This window comes from Mycosarcoma maydis, chromosome 4, assembly GCF_000328475.2.
Source record: "Mycosarcoma maydis chromosome 4, whole genome shotgun sequence".
Lineage (NCBI taxonomy): Eukaryota > Fungi > Basidiomycota > Ustilaginomycetes > Ustilaginales > Mycosarcoma > Mycosarcoma maydis.
The window spans coordinates 177,583-197,908 of NC_026481.1; the positions used below are offsets into that span (position 1 = coordinate 177,583).

The following is a 20,326-nucleotide window of genomic DNA, read 5'->3' on the forward strand; positions in this document are numbered from 1 at the left end:
TCCGTCGGTCTGTGTTGCCGCAATTTGTCTCCGCGGCAGGCGCGTCAGTAATCTTTGGCGGCAACTCAGCTTCCGCCCAGAACCTTGATTGCTTTCTGCTCTTGCGCTCAGCTTGCATCGTGCTCCTGCTCTTGCTCCTTCCCCTTTTAGCCCCACGTTGCCAAGCCTTCGCTTACGCACCACCGTCGCATCCATGTCTACCGTTCGGATCATTCCGAACCGCTTTGGCCGCACCGGAGCTACAGTAAGCGTGGGAAAAAGGCAGACCACAGAACGGTCAATTCCGTCCATGCAGTCATGGCTCGTGGACTTCATTTCCTTCGTTGCTTACATCGAAAGTGTCAGGTACATAGTGCCGTATGCATCCTAAGTGGTCGCATTGCCGTTCTGAACTCTCGTATCGCTCATGATTGGCTCGAACCGATTCAGCCAATTCTCCACTCTGTGACTTGTGAGGGGCTAGCTGCATCTCTACCTTACCCCGGATCCTTCCGCGATCAAAGTAGCGCGCCCCGCACCGTCATCTCCCACATCGCATGACCGTATCATCGCATAGCTTTTCCGGCCATCGCCATCTTGTCTCAATTCGAGTTTATCCTCAATCGAGAGCCGAATCTGTCATCAAGTCTCCACGGCACTCCACGGGGTTGCAACCAATTACACTCTGACAACATCAGATGGCCGGCTCCAATCGCATTGCGTGCTTGCTTAGGCGAGCTGCGACTTTGCGGTTCAAGAGCAGCTCTCATGCAGCGAAATGCAGCATGCGTCTGCTTACAAGCTCGACGAAAACGAGGCCATCGAATCGAGACAAAGTGGCAACAAATCATCAGCTCAGTGCGACCCGCCAGGTGCACAGCAGCGTGAAGAACCACCCAAAGGCGAGGTGTGGCGGACACACCCTTATGTTCAGAGTATATACGCACATCTTCTGATTAAGACATAAGAAGGGTCTTTAGCTCAGCAGTAGAGCGGCAGACTTCGGCAATATCTGAAGTTACGTTTCGACGTGTATTCTGCAGGTCGCGGGTTCAATCCCCGTAGGACTCTCTTTTTTAGGAAAGAAACTCTCTTTGTGCCTCAGTTTAGGAGTAATATGGAGCTGAGTTGGTTGGTAACATTCAATTGCGAGCAAGCCAAGAACAACCTGGACATGGCGATGAGTTGCTACAATATTGTTCCATAACACTTGGAAATCCAAGATGTGACTGTGCGTAGCGTCTGGCCTGTGTCACCAGGCGTAGATGGACTAGGATCGGCAATCGTGGATGAAATTCAGATGCGGGCCGACTTTGTTGGCAGTTTTAGAAAGCAGGCCCAAGATTAGGATAGCGAGAGTTTTTTTTTGGTGGTTACAAGGTAACAGATGGACAAGGAAGGGGACAGGGGGAAACACTGTACAGTTGTTCATGTGGCACGAGAGCACGGAGTGGAGCGCTGCGGAGAGGTGCAAGACAGAAAGCGTAGGATTGGCGACGAGAGCGTTTGTCGTATGCGCCATGCAGACCGCTCCACCCCACACCGTGCAATGAGCATATCCAATAAAGTGCCTCCTCTTCTTCTCCCTACAAGTTCTACTCGTTAATACTGCCAGATCCCTCTTGCCACCTTCCCTCGTCCACATCCATCGTCATCCCATCCATGTCTCCCACTCCAAGCTCAACATCTACCTTCCCCTCCCCCAAACTCCTGCTTACCTCGCTCTCAACCTTCACTTCAGTCGCTCTTTTCTTGCCTTTCCACCTCATCCACCTCATGATTCCATGACTCACCAACATCACTCTTCCCCCTCCGCGCCTTCACCCATCATCTACCTTGAGTTTAAGATTGACCGCGATATCTCGATATTGTTCAGCGCATGCATATACCAACGACAAAAACGAGTTGGTTTGCTGCTTTGCCACATCCCAGCACACTGGAGCACCGGAGCACCGGAGCACCGGAGCACCGGACAAGAGCCTTACTCAAAGCCAAGAACAACACTGCGCTCTGCATGCCAAATATCCATAGTGACACTACACGCAGTTCTGCGCGGCACGGCTCGAGCAAGATAGCTTGACAAGCACGACCTACTCCTAATGCTACTATCAACAAAAAAATGAAAGTGGATGTTTTGCGCCTTTCCCCAGGTACGAAATCACGAATCGTGAATGGAATCTTGAATGCCAAAATTGCAATGCTGTACGAAAAAGAAACCTAGAGCAAACCGCAATCGCGCAGGTTGACCTGAATAATGATATCGTTGACTGCCGACATGACAAACTTGATCTGGCTTGTGTCGGTGGCACAGGTAAAGTGCGTATAGATCGTCTTGGCATCGCTCTGGTTCAAGCTGACAAAGCGATTGACAATGTACTCGCACGCTGAATTGTAATCCGCTCCGCCCGTATAGTCGCTAAAGTAGTCGGCCATAGGAGAGATGGGCAGCTTTTGCTTGAACAGGTCGATCTTGTTAAGGAACAGGATGATCGAAGTCTTGACGAACCAGCGCGAGTTGCAGATGCTGTCGAACAACGTCAACGCCTCCTGCATACGGTTCACATTCTCATCCTCGTACAGAAGCTGATCGTATTCCGAGATGGCGACCAGAAAGATAATGGCGGTGACGTTTTCAAAGCAGTGGATCCACTTTTTGCGCTCGGAACGCTGGCCTCCGACGTCAAAGAGTTTGTAGTTGAGCTCGCCAATCTTAAAGTGCGTCTCCGTGATACCGGTCGTCTTTACACGCGAGCGCAATACATCTTGGTCGGTGGGCAGGTAGCTCGGTTCCGCCATGCGTTGGATCGAATCAAAGTAGTACTTGGCCGAATCGTTGAGCTGGTACTCGCGACTTCGCGCGAAACACGCCTGGACACCTGCGTCGGCCCAGAGGCCATGAATGGCGTCGGCGACTTGTCTCGGAAGCACCGAGGATTCAATGCTGGGCGAAAGACCGAGGATGATCTCGGCGCGTGGTGCGTTTGTGCCGTCGGCGAGAGGGATGTCGAGACGCTCCATGGCATCGAGCAAGACGCGCATCGACTGGACTGTGTTGGAAAAGATGATCTCCTTGTACGACTCGCGCTCTTCTGCCGAGTAGGAGCCATGGTTGATGAGTTTCATCTGTTTGAGGATGGTGGATTTGCCTGATTCACCGGCACCGAGAAGAAGCATCTTGATCTCGTTCTTCTGCGCGAGACGGTCTTTTTTCAGCTGTGCATCAATGGCATCGTTGCGCGCCTGCCCCTCCTTGTCGACCTTGGAAGCACCGCAACCCATGATGGCTATGTATATGTACGCTGGTGGGTATGTGCGTATGGGCCAAGGAAAGTGGATGAGCGGAGGAGAGCAATGCCGAGCAACGTCGAGCTTGTCCGGATTGAATACTGGGTCGGCAGAAAGGAATGTGTGAGTGGCGATCGACTGCGCGAGTAGAGATGGCTACGTGGGGCTAGCGCAGTCTTCCAAGTGCTGTGACGGTAGATGGGTATGGTATCGTCTTGGATCGAGAAAGGCTAGTAGTGTCGATCGTGGCAGCGCGACGGTTCCAATCGATAGAAGCAATAGGCAAGGGTCAGCGAAGGAGAAAAGGGTGGATGGATGGATGGATGGATGGATGGATGAAAAGATAGACGGACGGATGATGTGTGTAGGGACGCGCAAAGATGCAAAGATGTGAGTGGGATGATGGTGATTCGGTGTGATGGATGGATGCGATGCGATGCGATGAGAGGAGGTGAGATGAGATGCGATGAGATGAGATGGTCTCGAAGAAGCCAAGGACGAAGGTGCACACGCACTTGTGAGTGCGCCAAGGCCGAAATTCAGAGACGGCCAACAGGCGAGCAAAAACGCAGGCGATAAAGGGCGGGGAAGACAACCAAGCGATCCATTACACAGCGTGAATCGAGCTAGTGAGCTAGCGAGCCAGCGACCAACAAACAGGCAAAAGCCAAGCCGCGTGCCGTGAACTGCGCCCTAGGAGCTGGGAGCTGGGAGCTGTGGGCGACAAACAAAGAAAAATCTCGCACAACCGCGGAAAATCGTATTCAGGATTGAGGATTGATGCCTCCGAGATCGACGTGAGATGATGCAGTCACACAAAGGGGAGCACCCGATGGAACAACGATCCAAGAAAGGCGGCAACGCAGCAAGCCAAAATGGTCCAACGGGCCAAGGGCAACGCACCGCTGCCGCACCCGCACTCGCACCAAATTTCACAATGGCAAGAAAGGGGGCCTCGTCGTCAGTAAAGGCGCGTGCGTTTGATGACTATCTTGGAGTACGACGATGGACTCTTGCGGAGCCTGCGGAGCACTCACGACTCTTGCGCAACAGAGATCTGGAAATGGCAAACGACGCCGAACGGGTCAAGAGTAAGTTATCACGTATGTGGATGGCCATCCCGACTTGCGCCCTTTCGCGTGTGTGTGTGTGTGTGCCACGTCGCTCCTGTGCTACAACGCCCCTGTGCTACTACGCCAGCTGATCGTGATTTCGCCTCGCCGTCAACACGCAAAATCGTGGATCGTGAATCGTGAATCGTGAATCGCTCGCCGTCGCGGGACTTTAGAGTTTGACTTGGAACCTCACGCCTCCGTTCACAAGGCACCTCATTTTCAAGTTGTGAGCACGCTGTCGATGCTACAGTCACGAGTCCAGAATTCAACACTCGTCACTGTGACAGCGTGCGGGCGCTATCGTTCCCATGTGCATGCGTGAAGGCTGGTTATATTGATTCTGATTCGGATTTGTTTATAATATTTTTGGCGAGTTGATGCTTGACGTTGGTAATTCAGTCACGAGTGCTGAGTAGTCACAAGTAGCCATCGTGAATACAATTCACATTTCACGATTCATGATTTCAATCACGATTCACGATGGTTGAGACAAACATTTCACAATTCGTGGATCAACTATAATATTAATAATTAGTGAGTTTGGCGTAACTTGCAAGACGACCACAACTGAAACAACCGGCCACCGTCCAGGCTATTCGTGATTCGATTGCCTTGCACAGGTAGCTTTGAGGCATCCGCTGCCAGGCGAGCTGAGAAGCAAAAACACAAAACACAAAACACCGAACAGCGAACAGCGAACAGCGAACAGGCGCGGTAGTACGATACAGGAAATCACACAATCAGATGGCGCCGGGCGTCGGTACGCATGCGCGACTACCGTCGATGCCACTAACGTTAGACGAGCGCTCTGACCTTTATCGCGCAGAAGACAAGAACGATCTCGCCTGAGCTGATTCAAGTGGTGGCGTTTCGTGTGAGCCGACGGGCGGCGGTCTGTGGCGGTCTGTGTGTAAGCTGCAAGCTCGTGATTCTGTGATGCAGAACGAGTAATGCAAGGAGCAGCCATCCATACTCACGACTCGACCAGCCACGTAATTTAGTACAAGCATGCACGGATCATGCCTTGCCGCCTGACAACCAACACTCACGACTGACATCTGTGACACACTCGTCACGTGCGTCACGGTGACTGGGTTGCATGTTAGACTCTCTCTCTTCTTGCGATTCACTAGCCGCTAAACCACCTCTCCACCACACTTCGCTTGCCTTCCCCAAACATGAAATGTGGACTCTCCAACTCACAGGGTCGATCGGCATGCCTCAACGGACAATGCTCGCATAATCTAAGCAAAACAGTCGCAGATCCTCTAGCGATAAGCACAGGAAGCCAACAAGCCAGCAGCAAAGCATACAAACACAGACACGAGTCACAGTCACGAGTCACACAGACGAATCAGCCACACGTGTCATTCACGATTCACGATCCATAATTCACGATTCGTGGTTGGCACGCGATCGGCGCACAAACTCCCCAAAATTGTGAATCATACAGTACAAGCTCGAGCCAGTCTGTGAGTCCATCGTCGATCAAGCACCAAACCAGTAAATTAATCGTGAACCTCGACGCTTCACGCTTGGATCACTTTGCCTCGCCTGTTCAATCAGCAAAATCACTCAGACGACTCAGCCACAAAAAAAAAAAAAAGAAAAGAAAAGAGACACGAGTGATTCACGATTCACGATTCTTCAAGCTCACTGTCGTATCTTGGACCCATCCATCCTACCCTTCCTATCCATCAGCCTCGATCTTCCTTGCCAGCAGCATCGCTGAACGATACCCAGTCCATCTCATCCAGCATGCCGCCCAAGGTCGATGTCAACGATCCAGAGAATGCAAGGCTTCTCAAGCTCTTCGAATCGCTCAATCTGACCGGAAACAGAGCCATCGAGACGCTCACAAACCCAAAGCACGTCGCTGCTATCGAGAGCGTTATCGCACACAACCATCTCACTAACAAACAGATCGACCCCAAGGCGTCCGCACTCATCATATCTGCATCCACCGCCAAAGATGCTTCCAACCAGCCCGCCAGAGACTATATCGTATCACGCATCCTCGACGCCAGCCTCACATCGTCCGATCAAGTTAACGCAGCATACAAGTACCTCTCATCCCTCAACAGCGAGCCAGACAAGGCTGCTTTTGACAAGGAATGCGGTGTTGGTAAGTAGACAGCCCACCTACGCAACAGCTAAACTTGACTCGCAAAATGATGAGATAAAAAAAAACCAAAACGCATGTATTAGAGCCGTCAGGGAGTCTCGTCTCCCCCATGGCATGCAGTTTTCTATATGATCTGACCTTGCTGCTGCTCATCGTCCAATCTTCATCCATGTCATGCAATCTCTGACAACGCGTTGCTCCACCTTCTATCCTGCACGCTCAACAGGCGTCGTCGTAACACCACAACAATCTCGCAAGGCGGTAGATGACTACATTGCATCTCACCGATCCGAACTCGATCCCGTTGATGGTTGGCCGAAACTCGGCTCGATCCTCTCTGGCGTCAAAGCTTCGCCCGACATGCGATGGGCCAACGCAGTCGACCTCAAGGACGCCGTAGATGCGGCGCTCCTAGCTACATATGGTCCCAAAAAGCCACCTCCTCCCAAGGAAAAGAAGAAGCCATCTGCTTCCACCTCGGCCCACCCCAAAAAGGAAGCTGCACCAGCTGGTCCCGTCGATCCAGACGCCATGTTCAAGGAAGGCTTCCTCGCCAGTCTCCACAAACCCGGCGAAAACCCCCAGATCAAGCCAGAGCTCAAACAACAGCACCTCGCCGCTACCAAGGGCATGGTCATGACGCGTTTCCCACCAGAACCCAACGGCTTTCTCCACATTGGTCACAGCAAGGCCATCGCCGTCAACTTTGGCTTTGCCCGCTTCCATCGCGGTCTCTGTTACCTCCGATACGACGATACCAACCCCGAGGCAGAAGAGGAAAAGTACTTTACCAGCATCCTCGAGACAGTTCGATGGCTTGGCTTCGAACCCTTCAAGGTCACCTACTCGAGTGACTACTTCCAGCAGCTCTACCAGCTCGCCGTCGAACTCATTAAGCGTGGCAAGGCTTACGTCGATCACTCGACACCCGAAGAGATCAAGGAGCAGCGCGGTGGTCCCGAGCGCGGTCCACGCAAGCCTTCACGCTTCCGCGATCGTCCCGTTCAAGAGTCGCTTCAGGACTTTGAGGACATGAAGAACGGCAAATACGCCCCAGGCAAAGTCACGCTTCGGATGAAGCAGGACATCGAGAATGGCAACCCGCAGATGTGGGATCTGATCGCCTACCGTGTCCTCGAAGCTTCACACCACCGCACCGGCAAGGACTGGTGCATCTATCCCACCTACGACTTTACCCACTGTCTCGTCGATAGCTTTGAAAACATCAGCCACTCGCTCTGCACCACCGAGTTTATCCTCTCGCGCGAATCCTACGAGTGGCTGTGCGACGCGCTCGAGGTGTACAAGCCACGTCAGTCCGAGTACGGCCGTCTGGCGCTCCAGGGAACCGTCATGTCGAAGCGCAAGATTCTCAAACTCGTAAAGGAGCGCTACATCGAAGACTGGGATGACCCGCGCATGTTTACCCTCATCGCTCTTAGGCGTAGAGGTGTACCTCCCGGTGCGATCCTGTCCTTTGTTAGCGCGCTTGGCGTCACCACAGCCAAATCCACCATCCAGATCAGTCGGTTCGATCAAGCTGTGCGACAATACCTCGAGCTTTCGACGCCACGTTTGATGATGGTGCTCAACCCGCTCAAGGTGACCATCGAGAACTTACCCGACGACCACTTCCAGGAGATCGAAAAGCCTCTGCATCCCAAGGCGCCCGAGATGGGCACCAACAAGATCCCCTTCACCCGCACTGTCTACATCGACTCGTCCGACTTCCGCACCGAGGATAGCAAGGACTACTTCCGTCTGGCCCCAGGCAAGACGGTAGGTCTGTTGCAGGTACCCTTCCCCATCACATGTCAATCGTTCAAGACCAACGACCAGGGTGTACCGATCGAAGTGATTGCCACGTACGGCGATACAAGCTCGGCCAAGCCCAAGACATACATCCAGTGGGTAGCAGAGCACGCTCCCTCGCAAAGTCCTGTCAAAGTCGACGAGACACGCATCTTCCACCAGCTCTTCACCTCGGACGATCCGGCAGCTGAGGAGAACTTCTTGGACCACGTCAACCCGGATTCTCTCGAAATCGTGCGCGGTGCTATGGTCGAGGTTGGTTTTTGGGATGTGGCCAAGCGCAGCGTCGAGCACGCTAGAAAGGAGGCTGCTCAGCGCACCGAAAGAGCCGAAGCCGATGCGGCCAAAGCGAGAAGCGAGACCGAGACTAGTGCAACCGAGGGTGCTGGTGCAGGTGCTCCTCAACGTACTGCTGATCAACTGGTGGGCAAAGAGTTGGTCCGCTTCCAGGGTATGCGTACCGCCTACTTTGCGCTCGATCGCTTGAGCGGCGATTTGGGCCTCTTTGGTGATAAACAGAAGGGCGGCAAGATTGTGCTCAACAGGATCGTCTCGTTGAAAGAGGATGCAAAGAAGGACGATAAGGCAGTCGCGTCACCGGTGGCCAAGAAAGCCAAGTAAAGCCCGGATTCACTTTCAAGTTGCGTTGTCGTATGATCCTCATCGATACATCCATTGCCTCTTGTTACCTACATTAGAGCTGAGCTCCACTGGCGATGTGTGAGAGTTGTTTGAGTGGATTCACGCGGTGAATTTTTTTTTCCGTCTCTGCCGACGAGGTTGTGTACTGCCGGCCACTATGGGGTCTTGCAACTCGCCAAATGAGGCTTAGCACGTTGGCTAAGCGGTTTTGGTGTGTGCGGTGCTGTCATCGACACAGGCATCTACAGATCACGCTGTTCTCGCGAGAAAGATGGGGAAGGATACAAGATTGATTACAAGTGTGGTGCTAGAGCGCGAACGTGGATCAGTCAAGCCTTGTTAGTAGCGGCGGCAGCTTGAGCCTTGGCGACGTCGCTGGTGCCGTACTGGATTCTGTATTCGATCATCTTTGCGATTTTGTCGGCGTATTTGGGCTGATCAGTTTGCATGAAGTGGATGATTTGGTCGAGAGTGACTACGGAGTAGACTTTTGTGTTGTAGCGAAGTTCGACCTGGGTGATGGCCGAGGTTGTGCCGGGGATGCCGTTGGTGGCGGATTTTTCTTGGCGGTCGAGAGCGATGACTACGCCGGCAAGAGACGCTTGAGGATGAGAAGCGAGGATGTCCATGGCCTCGTTGATCGCTGTACCTGCGGTAATGACGTCGTCGAGAATCAGAACTCGGCCTTTCAGCTCGGCGCCGACGAGCGAACCACCTTCACCATGCGTCTTGGCTTCCTTGCGATTGAAACAGAATCCCACATCAATCCCATGGTTCAGCTGAAGCGCCATCGAAGTGGCCGCCGCCAACGGAATCCCCTTGTACGCAGGACCAAACAACACGTCAAACTGCACGCCCGACTCGACAATTCGCTTGGCATAACACTCGGCCACCTTGGCCACCTTGCCACCCGTGTTGAACAAGCCAGCATTGAAAAAGTACGGACTAGATCGACCCGATTTCAACGTGTACGGTCCATCGAATTTGAGAATTGCCGAATCGAGCGCCAGCTGGATGTACTCGCACTGATACGCAGCCAGCTCGACCGGCGCTGGTGTGGCAGCTCCAACTGCAGCCAGAGCACCTTGGTTCGAGCAAGACATGGCGGCTCGTGCAGCGTCTTCTTGATCCGACAGTTGCGACTCAGCCGGCTTTACCGCCTTGGCTTTCTTGGATGGTTGAGATGAAAATTGTCTTGCGCCGTCGACGCTCGACAAGTCCGTGTCAAAGATTCGGAACGACAACGCGCTGCACGAAACGAAACGAAACGAAGCGAATCGTGATAAGAGCAAAGAAAACAAACGCACCAAAATCGTGAATGGACGAGATGAAAGATTTTTTTCAAAAAATCAACATAAGAAGCAATGGTCAGTGCGACAATTCAGAATTTCCAACATTCACCGTTCGGATTGGCAGACAAACAACCAACTCGAACTCGGGCACATGAGCAGCAGGCATAGCCACGAACCCACGAACCCAGCAAGCCAGGAACGGACGAACGGTCAAGGCCGCATTTTTCTGTCAACTTACCTCTTCTCTTGCTTGTCCAGCATCAGGTTGACACTGTTGACCGCTCTCCAGATGGGAAAGCTCAATTTGTAATCGAGTTTCCTACCTTCGTGTTCCGAGGGAAGCACATCAACCACGTAGCTTCCCATTTTCTTGCTCTTGAGCAGCTCGCCAAACTCTCCAGGCACATTGTCCAGGATCGGATAGTGGTGAGCGATGAGGAAGGCGAGATCTTTCAGCTCGGCTTTCAGCACAGTTCGTTCGCCCATGTGAGGTCGAACGGACAGGATAGCATCCGAGATGATCCTCCATTTGCACTCGAGCGTGCCGTCGCGGCCAGCGTCCTGTCGACCGAGACTCTTGATGCCACAGTTGATCAGGCGCAGCGAGATCGGATTCATGTGTGGGTGGTTACCGCGACCGGGACCACCGCCGGTAATCACGGCACGAGCCGTGGTAGAAGTGAGGTAGACCGATCGCAAAGGTTGGTGATCTTCGTTTCGCACGAGCAGGTTGCGCAGAGGAAACGTGTCTTTGAGATCGAAAAACTTTTTGCAGGCTTGAACCTGCTCGTTGGATGGTGGGATATAGGCAAACGGATCTTCCTTGTAGGGAAGTCCACCAGGAATGCCGTGACCTTCAGAGACAGCTTTCTGCTGAGAAGCTTTGCGTGCGCGATCAGCCGCATGCTTGTCCTCCTTGACGTTCGTGTCTTCAGCTGCTTGGTCAACTTGGATGGGCTCAGCCTCAGTTTCAGCCGCGACCGCAGATCCGTCGTCCTCCTTCATCTTCTTGGCGGCAGGCTGGTCGGCGTCTACTTCAGCCGAGAGCTCTCGCTTGACCGCGTTGGTGAGCGACTCACCATCGGGTCGCATCGCATCAAGGTGTTCCATGGCGCGGATCATACCGGCAGCCATACCCTCGTCGTCAGGGTTGCCGACCTTTTCGAGTAGCGCCACAAAGAAGCCACCAGTGTCTTGCAGATGAGGGTACAGACGCATGCAGTGCTGCATGCCAAGCGCCTCCTCATCGCCCTGCGGCCAGAGCGACTTGGGAGTGCGCGAGGCGAGATCAGCATCGAGCTCGTTCAGCTGGTCCCAGTCATTGATCCATGCAATCTCGGGAAGGCGGTCACGGTACTCGGCGGACCCAATCTCGGGCTGTGTCGCCTCCGCCTCTGCCTCCGCCTCGGCTTGCGCTTCTGCTTCTGCTTCTGCTTCTACTTCCGCTTCCGCTTCCGGCTCTTGTGGCGCAGCATCGATGGCAGCAGCAGCCTCGTCTACTTGGCCGTCTGCATCCTTCATGTCGGCATCGACGAGCCCCGCCTCTCCATCCGTACCGGCAGTTGCCTTGGCAGCCTTCTGCTTGGCGTATTTCGACTTGCCAAACAGGTGAGCGCCTCGACCGGGCGCAGCTCTCCAGGTGGTGAGACCGTTTCTTCGCACAAGCTCGGGCAATTTGGAGCTGCAGTCGACGATGCGCACCTTGCCTTCGAAGCGTCGCAGAGCCTCGGCAACAACCGCCTCGTTCTCGATCGGGTTCATGGAGCACGTCGAGTAGACGAGACGTCCGCCCTCGCGAAGCTGGTTGAGACCGCGCATGAGAATCTTGAGCTGAAGAGCGTGGAGGCCGACGGCGTTGTTGGGCGTCCACTCCTTCCAGATTGGCACATTCTTTCGGATGGTGCCGTCGCCAGAGCATGGAACGTCGGCGAGAATGCGATCGTACTTCATGGCAGTCTGAATCACCTCAGCACCCTCGTCAGCCGCCTTCCAGGGCACCTGGATCGACTGGTAGTTGGAAGCATCCAGGTTGGTGACCAACAGATTCGGAGAGGGGAGTCGCTGCGATTGGTGCACAAGCATGTGAGCACGCTTGGTGTCAGAGTCGTTGGCAATCACAAGACCGGTCGGCATCGGATTGTAGGCGCTAGGGCCTGAAGTGAAGGGCGAGTGGAGCGACTCGATCAGCTGAGCCGTCTTGGAACCAGGCGCGGCGCACATGTCGAGAACAAGATGGTGAGGCTGTACATCGAGGAAGAGAGGTGGCAGCATCGACACAGCCTCCTGACGACTGATCGAGCCAACGTCAGTCTCGTGGACGAGGAACTGGTGGAACCGCTTGAACTCGGGCGACTTTCGAATGACGTTCTTCTTGGTGTTGAGGTGCCATCCGAGACCGTCAGGATACCAAGGTAGCGTCTTGGGTGGGTCTACCTTTTCGCCGTCAAACGTGACATTGGACAGGAAAGGAATGTAGATATCCTGAAGTGCTTTTACAAGCTGTGGTGTGGTCTCCTTTCCGGCTGTCAGTCGGAAGGTGGTCGGCAGAGGGGTGCGAAGATAGTCCATGAACGTGGCCCACTCGCAAGGGTCCAGGATGCCTTGGTCGATGTAGTAGGCCTCCAGACGCGCATTCTTCTGGTCACTGGGGCAGTACGACTGTCTCAGCGCCTGAGCGTTATGACCTCCACGCCCGCCACCGCGACCTCCTCCTCCACGTCCCCGTCCTCCGCCGCGGCCACGACCACGACCGCCTCCACGTCCTCCTCCTCGGTTACCTCCACGAGCCATTCTGGACCTGGCCCTGAGCAGGAATGTTTGGTTCGGAGTTGTAGAAAGTTTCGGGGCCGAATCTGAAGTGCTGGAATGGATGTAAAGTGATCGACAGCCTCGATCAGGTTGTTATAGGTGAGGGCGAGAGGGTGAGTCAAGTTTTGCAACTGACCAGGAAAGGGTCCCCATTTGCTTGCATTCAGTGATTCACGATTCACTGCTTACAGCTTGCTTTTCTCATTCACGATTCTGTTTTCTTTTTGTTTTTGTTTTTGTTTTGGCCTCTCGTGAAATTTTGCATTTCACCGTGTTTCTTCTTGAATCGGGACATGGACGGCTTGAAAAAATCGGGAGTCGGATCCGAACCTCAAGGTGTCAGAGTGCGTATTGCGAGTGGAGTGCATTCAGAGCCTACAACTCGTAACCATACCCAGCTTCGTCTGCGCACCAACCATTCACACTGGGTCTAGTCGCATGGCTCCTCTTGGTCAGTTGGCTTTGCATTCTACTTGAAAGTACTGGCGTCGTGCTCTCACCTTTGCGAACGATTCCAATAGACATGGCTGTTACTGCGTCAATGAGCGCAATCGACGCGCTCGATCTGATCCGAAACACCATCAGACAATCAGCTAACCCGTCGGAGCCTCTTGCTTCAATTCAGCTATTCGATGACCAGTCCTCACCCGTCGCTTCGATACTCCAAGCGTCTACGCTCAAAATTGACAATGTTTCGCTCAGCAAGTCCACCACGACGAGACTGGCGCGCTCCAGAGACGAACTGGCAACTCGCCTTTCTTCCGGCCATCTCCCGCATCCGGACACAGAGCCTTCGTTCTTCTACGATGTCGAAGCAGTCATGCTCGCTCTGCAAACACGCGAAGAACGTCCAGGTGCCTACCTTGCACAGGCAGCTACAGCCAAAGTAGCCTCATTCCCTACATTAGACAGAGCTGCGATCCTCGATTATCTGCTGGGCAAGCGTGATGATTGGGCGGGCGTGTTGAAAGCGGCCGACGTCTCTGCAACAGCTTCGGCTGACACTGGCGCATCTGCTTTCGCCTCGACAAGCAACGTAGCTCGTTCGGCTACAGACGCACAGGGCGTAAAGCGTCGCTACAAGGTGGATCCTAAGGATGTCGAGTACGTCAAGCGTGTCAGAGCGCAGTACGAGGTCGTGTTGCGGACCAGGAACGATGCGCTTCGCGGCAATGTGGCCGGCCTTACGGGAGGCGCAGCCGCTTCGCGCGCTACAGCGTCCAAGGTGACCGATTTTGAAAGCTTTCGTCGCGCGTTTTCGGCCAAAGTGGAAGCAGCGAGGAGAGCAGCAGGCAAAGGAGCGCCACCAGGTAGCGCGCAACCAGCACCGAGACCGGGTGTCTCTGCAAGTGGACAGGTGCGCAAGCAGCGTGCGCAGGATCCTATCGTCGTTCTCTCGAGCTCGCCTACCAGTCTACTCAACATGTTCAACATCAAGCAATTTTTGGAAGAAGGAATCTTTGTGCCGCCAGAAGAAGCGCGGCAAAGAGCTCGCGGTGTAGCCGACCTCGTAGTCTCGATCACCAGTCGCGGCGGCAATGGAACTCAAGGCGGCTCTAGTGTCGGTATCGGACGCCGGATCTTGGTGGTAGACAGCGCCGAGGCGGTGACGCGTCTGGGTGGATCGAGCGCCTCGGCACCAGGTGCCGACCCATGGAACCGTGTTGTTGCCGTCTTTACAACAGGTCAAGCGTGGCAGTTCAAGACGTACAAGTGGAATGAACCCAGAGAATTGTTCAAGAATGTCATGGGAGTCTATGTGCGCTGGCACAATGAACCTCAGAACCCCAATATTCGCGATTGGAACGTGGTCGAAGTGCAGGTTGACCGTACCAAGAGGCATACCGATAAACAGGCGGTCAGCCACTTTTGGCGTCAACTCGAGTCCTGGACCCAACGACGCAAGCCGCACCTGATTGCGTAACTGTCTATCGATTCAACCACATTGCCCCTCCTGCCTTGTTGCCATCTCCCGCTTTGGGAGCCTCTAAAGACGAAATCATCGATCTTTCTCTCAGAATGTACTTGTAGAATCGGCGTCCTCCGTTCCTCTTCGGCGACGCAAGTTAGGCCAGCAGTACTTGTTGCCTCACCAAAACCCACGTTGTATACTTCTGCATGACCATTGCGCAGACTCTAACAGCAGCTGTAAAATACGGATCCGATGAGTTCCATCATGTTTAAAAATACAGAAGAGGTGCCAATCCAACGAGGAAAATCCATATAACACAGACGACAACCACGACACTCGTGGCTTTGGCCGAGCGAGCGGATTCACCTACGAAGCAGCCTAATTGAGCGAGCTGTTGGAACGGGGGGTGGACTTGCACCGCCAGTTGCAGCATCCTGCAATTTGGTGCGCGATGAACTCCTAGCGGTGGGAGCTAGAGCTGCATCTTGATCGTGGTGTGGAGCAGTGGCTTGTAGCGCAGTCTTACTGTCTTGGTCCGTGTCTGCTGGTGGCTCAGCCGAGTGGTTGGCTTGATTACCGGGCTGTTTGGATCGATCGGTAGTTGCCGGGTTTTCACAAAAGCTGTAGAATTCACGACTGTACTTGTCGACTTGCCAGAGCGCGGTGGATTCGTCCCATTGAGCTCCTCGTTGACGGCGTGCCCACACGAGCAGGCTGTTCCAACCCGCGGATGAAGTGGCTGCTTTGGAGAGGTTGACGGTCTGCTCTTCTTGTCGGTCGACCGAGAGGAACGCCAGAGTGGGCGAGTTGGCGCGTTGACTTGGGTCCTCGTTGTCATCCGAGTCGGCTTTCATTGCTAGGGTGTTAGTTGGATGTGATGCTACTGTTGTCTCGTTCGCGTCTGATGCAACATCCACTGTCGCCGTAGAAGTGTCCAGCGGAGCGATTTCAGCTTTGTCACTCGTTGATACAGCTGCTGGATCTACGATCGGAGCGGCAGAATCTGGCGCAGCCGACGTGCTCACCTCTGCTGTGCTGTCATCGACTTTCGCAGGTAGCGCTGCTGCAGCAAACTTCTTGGCTTCCTCTTTAGCACGAGCCGAGGGAGGAACATAGCTGTTCGAGTAAGGTTCCACTTTGGGGACGCGTATCAGTACATCGCGGGGGGTCGTGCGAACGGGCGGCATTGTGCGTCGACGTTGAACGCAACGAGTGGGCAAAGTGCACTTGCTGCAGGCGTGACACAGCAGCCAAATGAAAATAAGATCAAACAGGAGCGTTGGTCGATGCAAGATAGAAAACCGATGACGTTTGCTTCCGAATGATATCCGACAAGCTCCCACTGCGCCGGCTCTTATGTCTTTGGGCGGTGGTAAAGGTGTAGATTTGGTGGGGACGCTGCTGCAGCGTAAGAGCAATGTAGTATGAGCTTAAAGCCTAAGTTTGCTCGTGTCGTTGAGATAGACAGACTTGTACGTGCGTCAGGTAATGTTTGTCAAGCATTCGATGCTGCCTCAGAGATACGATGGATGACTCTGACTGATTCGTGATTGTGGTCGAGGAGGTTTGCGCGTCAGAAAGCGCGAATCGCGGATCAAAAAGGTCGATCAGAGCCGAAAGCGTGAGCAGACAAGACACGAGACAAGACCTCACCACGCCTGTATCCACGACCAGCTTGGCAATCGAGTTGTGAATCGCGTCTTCGTAGTGCAAACGTTGCAGCTCGTGGCTTTGTGCTCTGACTGATTCGCATTTGGCATTCACAAATCGTGAATCACGAATCGTGAATGTGAATTCACCTCAGAAACGAGCCTTCTGGAAATGCGCACACGAAATAGCGGCTACAAAATCGTACGCTTCAACACACAGCCATGCCTTGTCACAAGCTGCTGACTACCTTTACAGGCGAGTCAACATATGCAGACGCCCAAGTGAAGCTTGTCAAGATGACAGAGAATGTGCCTGTACACAACTCTTAGTCTGAGAAGCCTTTCAGTTTGGATTGTGTGAAGCGCTCCCTCCCTCGCGCCTCCTCAAGCCACGAGCAGCTCATGCCATGCTTCGGTGATACCCAAAGAGGATGGACGATATTGTCCGCAAAAGGGGATTGGAGCTATCAGTCTAGTCCTGTCATTATACATATACGCCGACGGCGTTGAAAAGAGCCACGACGCCAAAGCCTGCCTGCAGGCTCGCCACTACTCCCACGATGATCTCCTTGGCGGTGATGCTCCTTTTTGGCAATCTATAGCAGCGCAATATCAGAAGAGAGAGAACGCGCAAAGATCAGCATGCGTGCCTCGTAACTATGCAGTTGCAAGCCAAGCTGCTGCATGGACGAGTGACAAACTCACGTTGTAAAGTAGAATGCGGCCAAAAACACCGATGAGAGGAGTACGAATGCGAGATACGGCAGCAAAGCCGTTGGGATGAGTGGCTTGAACGATGGTGCAGCTGCGTGGAGCTCCTGTTGTACGGCAGGTGCCATTCGAATGAGTTCGAGTTTGTCGATGGTGTGTGAGTCAAGAGCGAAATGAACCAGCAAAGCGTGAAAAGAGACTCATCAGTCCTGTCTCCTCTCTCTCTCCTAGCCTAGCCTAGCCTAGCCTAGCCTAGCCTGAACGACAGGCATTCACACCAGAGTACATACCGCTAGAGGGTTTCTTGCCACCTCGCTCATGGCTCTTGGGCTCGTGTGTTGATACGCCAAAACCGAAACGTAAAAGGTATGGAATGCGATGCCAAGGGTGATAGCCAGCAATAACGGTGCATCCACCCTGAATGCTGACCTGGAAGGAGAGCTGGCCAAAGCGGCAGCTTCCTCGAAGCGGCTTAGTCAATATTTGATAATGCGACCTAGCTTGTGCATGACCTCCTGATTTCTTTTACGTCCCATTAATCCGCGGACGGGCAGTCACGACTGAACGGACGGGAAAAAAAAGAAGGGATCGCTGCGAAGAAACGAGAAAAAAGAACTGCAGCACCTAGGATTCCCGCGTGGTCCCCCACCGCAGTACTAACTAGGCGACGACTTGCTTGACTGCGCAGATCGGACGGGATGCGGTATTTTCAAGTCTCTATGGCCGCAGATGCTATCGAATCTTTGATATGGAAAGTATAACCATGGATAATAAATGCATAGTCATATCAATAGCGTCAAGCATGTACAGTCACGAGATGCCAACTCGAAAGCTCGAAATTACATACACTTGTTAGGCCTCCAAAGTACTCGTCGTCTCACAGGCGTATCGGAATCACGAATACTCACGACTCAGGACTCGGGTTGAATCATCATCCGGCTCCAGATGAAGTATTCGTGATTCTTGTCGTCGCTAAAATAAACAAAACCTGGGCTAGGCTTTCAGCTAAGGTAACTACAGTCGTGAATGATTCACTGGTTCAATCGTGACCAGCGCTAACGTACATGTTTTATGATACACGTCATTCGTTCAGCAATGACTCGCTTGGCCTTTTGCCTACCCGATCCAGCATCTGCTCATAGCGTCTCAGGGAAACGAGCTGCAATGTCCGATCGGAAGATGATCCACATCTCGCAAGTCTGCTGGTTTGTCGAGCAAGTGAGCCCGCACCTACAGAACAGTTAACAGTCGCTGACTCTAAGGCTGCTTGGACTGCCTGGACCTATTTCCAACCGGCCAAGTCACACGAGTCTTGGAGTCAGTTGCGGACTTTCTGTTGAGCAAGCGGCAACACGACCGATACAGTTGTGTTGCAGCCAGGTTGTGCCGCGTACGACCGCAAATGGGCTCCAGCACTTTCAGTAGTCAAGGAGCAACGAGAAGCAAAGTAGGAATCAACGAAATCGTGAATTGTGAGCTTCGGAATGCTCCGGATCCGCAAACACCCGAAAGTGGGCGACTAGCGCGCGGCTTTGAAATTAGTGACGCCAAAACCCTGAATCCATGAGGTTGGTGCGTCAACCCGCGGGCCCTCGCAAAACTCAAAGGTAGAGAGAACCAGCGCACAACTTGATTCACAGCCAAGGTAACTTAGCATTGGGCGCGAAGATCGACCCTTTCGGTTCCCGGCTTGATGCTATGCTGTTGCGGCTATTTGTCAGTGTGTGTGCTTGCGTCTCCGAGGCGATCTGCACGCAGTCACAAACCGAATAGACATCTTGCTGTAGACTCATACAGGCGACAACCTGTCTTGACTGCTGTGCTGCTGTGCTGCTGTACTGCTGTGCCACTTTACTGCCTGGGGGCTGCCCGCATGCATTCACACTCGTGACTGACGCCTTGGTATCGAGACAGTCTACGATCCCGCCCGGTCGTCGCTTGATGCTCGTTTTGCAAGGCGAGTTGTAGCGACGTCAAGCAATTTTGAACCGTGGATCGAAACGTCCGTGATGTTCCGGGGTCCGCTGTGTTCCACCTGAACCCTCCCGATGGTAGCTTGACTGGCTTGGAAGACACCAGTGTTGCAAAAGCATATATACGACCGAATCTGCTAGGTTGTTTGTTGCAGCTCTTCCCCATCATCCCTTTTCTCTTTGCCTTGGCATCGTCTTTTGATTCGTTTGCACAGCTTGCACATCCAACACCACCACTCATCTCATCTATCTCTGTGCGACTCGTGACCGCAACGCATTCGTCGTCAGGTAAGTTTCGAGCTTGGTCGCCATTGATTTTTCTCGAGAGCTGCTTGGTATCCTTCAGGATGGTGCTGCTTGGTCCGTATGACAGCTAGTAAGCTTGTGCAGACATCTGCCAAGCTTGTTCAGGTTGCAAGTGGCTCGGGTGCTGGATCGAGCCACGGCTACATTGTGCGAAGATCTCGATTGGCATCGCAGGTGGGGCAGTGCTGCGTTGTACAGGGCTCGCGGCATTGGCGGCTTGCGATGAACCTGCATGCAGCTTAGGTGGGGACAGTGACCCAGCCAAGCCGAGCGGAAAGATCCGAGGCAGAACAAATGCGGGGGAGCTGCCTTTGGCTGTTCACTTGTCTCGTGCGGCTATTTGCATTCATTCGCCTTTCATGCTTACTCGGCAGTTTCATCCACGATCGTCGCTCTGTCACGATGTTCATGCTTGGTTCCTTGTGATGGATGACTACATGGCATACTTCTGTCGTCAATAGTCATTCATGATGATCATGATGATCAAGACGAGCCCCAAGACAAAAGTGGCAGAGAGTGTCCACAAATGATGGGCGATCATTGCACAGAGCTGGCTCGACCGTCTAAAGGCGCAGTCGCAGTCGCAGACAATCAACCAACTCGCCTTGAATTCGGAAAAAGGAGGGGAAATGGATTTTATTTCATTTTATCTTCGTTTCCCTTTTTTGGTCCAATTCGCTCGACTGTCATTTCCGATCTGCCCCGCCGCATTCACAG

At 53.5% G+C, this 20,326-nt stretch overlaps 7 protein-coding genes and 2 non-coding genes across 9 annotated transcripts; 4 read left to right on the forward strand and 5 right to left on the reverse strand.

Annotated features, from left to right (window-relative positions):
* Window positions 1-949: 949 nt before the first annotated feature.
* On the forward strand, window positions 950-1,050 carry UMAG_16034. Its single transcript has 2 exons — window positions 950-985; window positions 1,015-1,050. It is a non-coding gene; the product is annotated as a tRNA-Arg (tRNA).
* Window positions 1,051-2,196: 1,146 nt separating this feature from the next.
* Window positions 2,197-3,258, reverse strand: UMAG_10177 (guanine nucleotide-binding protein subunit alpha-1; the record flags this gene model as incomplete). Its single annotated transcript, XM_011390038.1, has 1 exon — window positions 2,197-3,258. One exon carries the CDS (start codon window positions 3,256-3,258, stop codon window positions 2,197-2,199), a length of 1,062 nt encoding a protein of 353 aa, XP_011388340.1.
* An 838-nt stretch (window positions 3,259-4,096) lies between these two features.
* On the forward strand, window positions 4,097-4,757 carry UMAG_05124 (uncharacterized protein; the record flags this gene model as incomplete). The annotated part of the gene is made up of 2 exons (XM_011389887.1): window positions 4,097-4,355; window positions 4,630-4,757. The coding sequence occupies 2 exons, from the start codon at window positions 4,097-4,099 to the stop codon at window positions 4,755-4,757; spliced, it is 387 nt and encodes a 128-aa protein (XP_011388189.1).
* Window positions 4,758-6,137: 1,380 nt separating this feature from the next.
* Window positions 6,138-8,937, forward strand: UMAG_05125 (putative glutamine-tRNA ligase; the record flags this gene model as incomplete). The annotated part of the gene is made up of 2 exons (XM_011389888.1): window positions 6,138-6,504; window positions 6,731-8,937. 2 exons carry the CDS (start codon window positions 6,138-6,140, stop codon window positions 8,935-8,937), a joined length of 2,574 nt encoding a protein of 857 aa, XP_011388190.1.
* A 350-nt stretch (window positions 8,938-9,287) lies between these two features.
* On the reverse strand, window positions 9,288-13,040 carry UMAG_05126 (uncharacterized protein; the record flags this gene model as incomplete). The annotated part of the gene is made up of 2 exons (XM_011389889.1): window positions 9,288-10,206; window positions 10,489-13,040. The coding sequence occupies 2 exons, from the start codon at window positions 13,038-13,040 to the stop codon at window positions 9,288-9,290; spliced, it is 3,471 nt and encodes a 1,156-aa protein (XP_011388191.1).
* A 541-nt stretch (window positions 13,041-13,581) lies between these two features.
* On the forward strand, window positions 13,582-14,982 carry UMAG_05127 (uncharacterized protein; the record flags this gene model as incomplete). Its single annotated transcript, XM_011389890.1, has 1 exon — window positions 13,582-14,982. One exon carries the CDS (start codon window positions 13,582-13,584, stop codon window positions 14,980-14,982), a length of 1,401 nt encoding a protein of 466 aa, XP_011388192.1.
* Window positions 14,983-15,332: 350 nt separating this feature from the next.
* On the reverse strand, window positions 15,333-16,157 carry UMAG_05128 (uncharacterized protein; the record flags this gene model as incomplete). Its single annotated transcript, XM_011389891.1, has 1 exon — window positions 15,333-16,157. One exon carries the CDS (start codon window positions 16,155-16,157, stop codon window positions 15,333-15,335), a length of 825 nt encoding a protein of 274 aa, XP_011388193.1.
* A 946-nt stretch (window positions 16,158-17,103) lies between these two features.
* UMAG_10178 (uncharacterized protein) lies at window positions 17,104-17,650 on the reverse strand (the record flags this gene model as incomplete). Its single annotated transcript, XM_011390039.1, has 3 exons — window positions 17,104-17,215; window positions 17,325-17,437; window positions 17,621-17,650. 3 exons carry the CDS (start codon window positions 17,648-17,650, stop codon window positions 17,104-17,106), a joined length of 255 nt encoding a protein of 84 aa, XP_011388341.1.
* A 292-nt stretch (window positions 17,651-17,942) lies between these two features.
* Window positions 17,943-18,057, reverse strand: UMAG_16213. The gene has a single exon (XR_897728.1). It is a non-coding gene; the product is annotated as a 5S ribosomal RNA (ribosomal RNA).
* Between the last annotated feature and the right edge of the window lie 2,269 nt (window positions 18,058-20,326).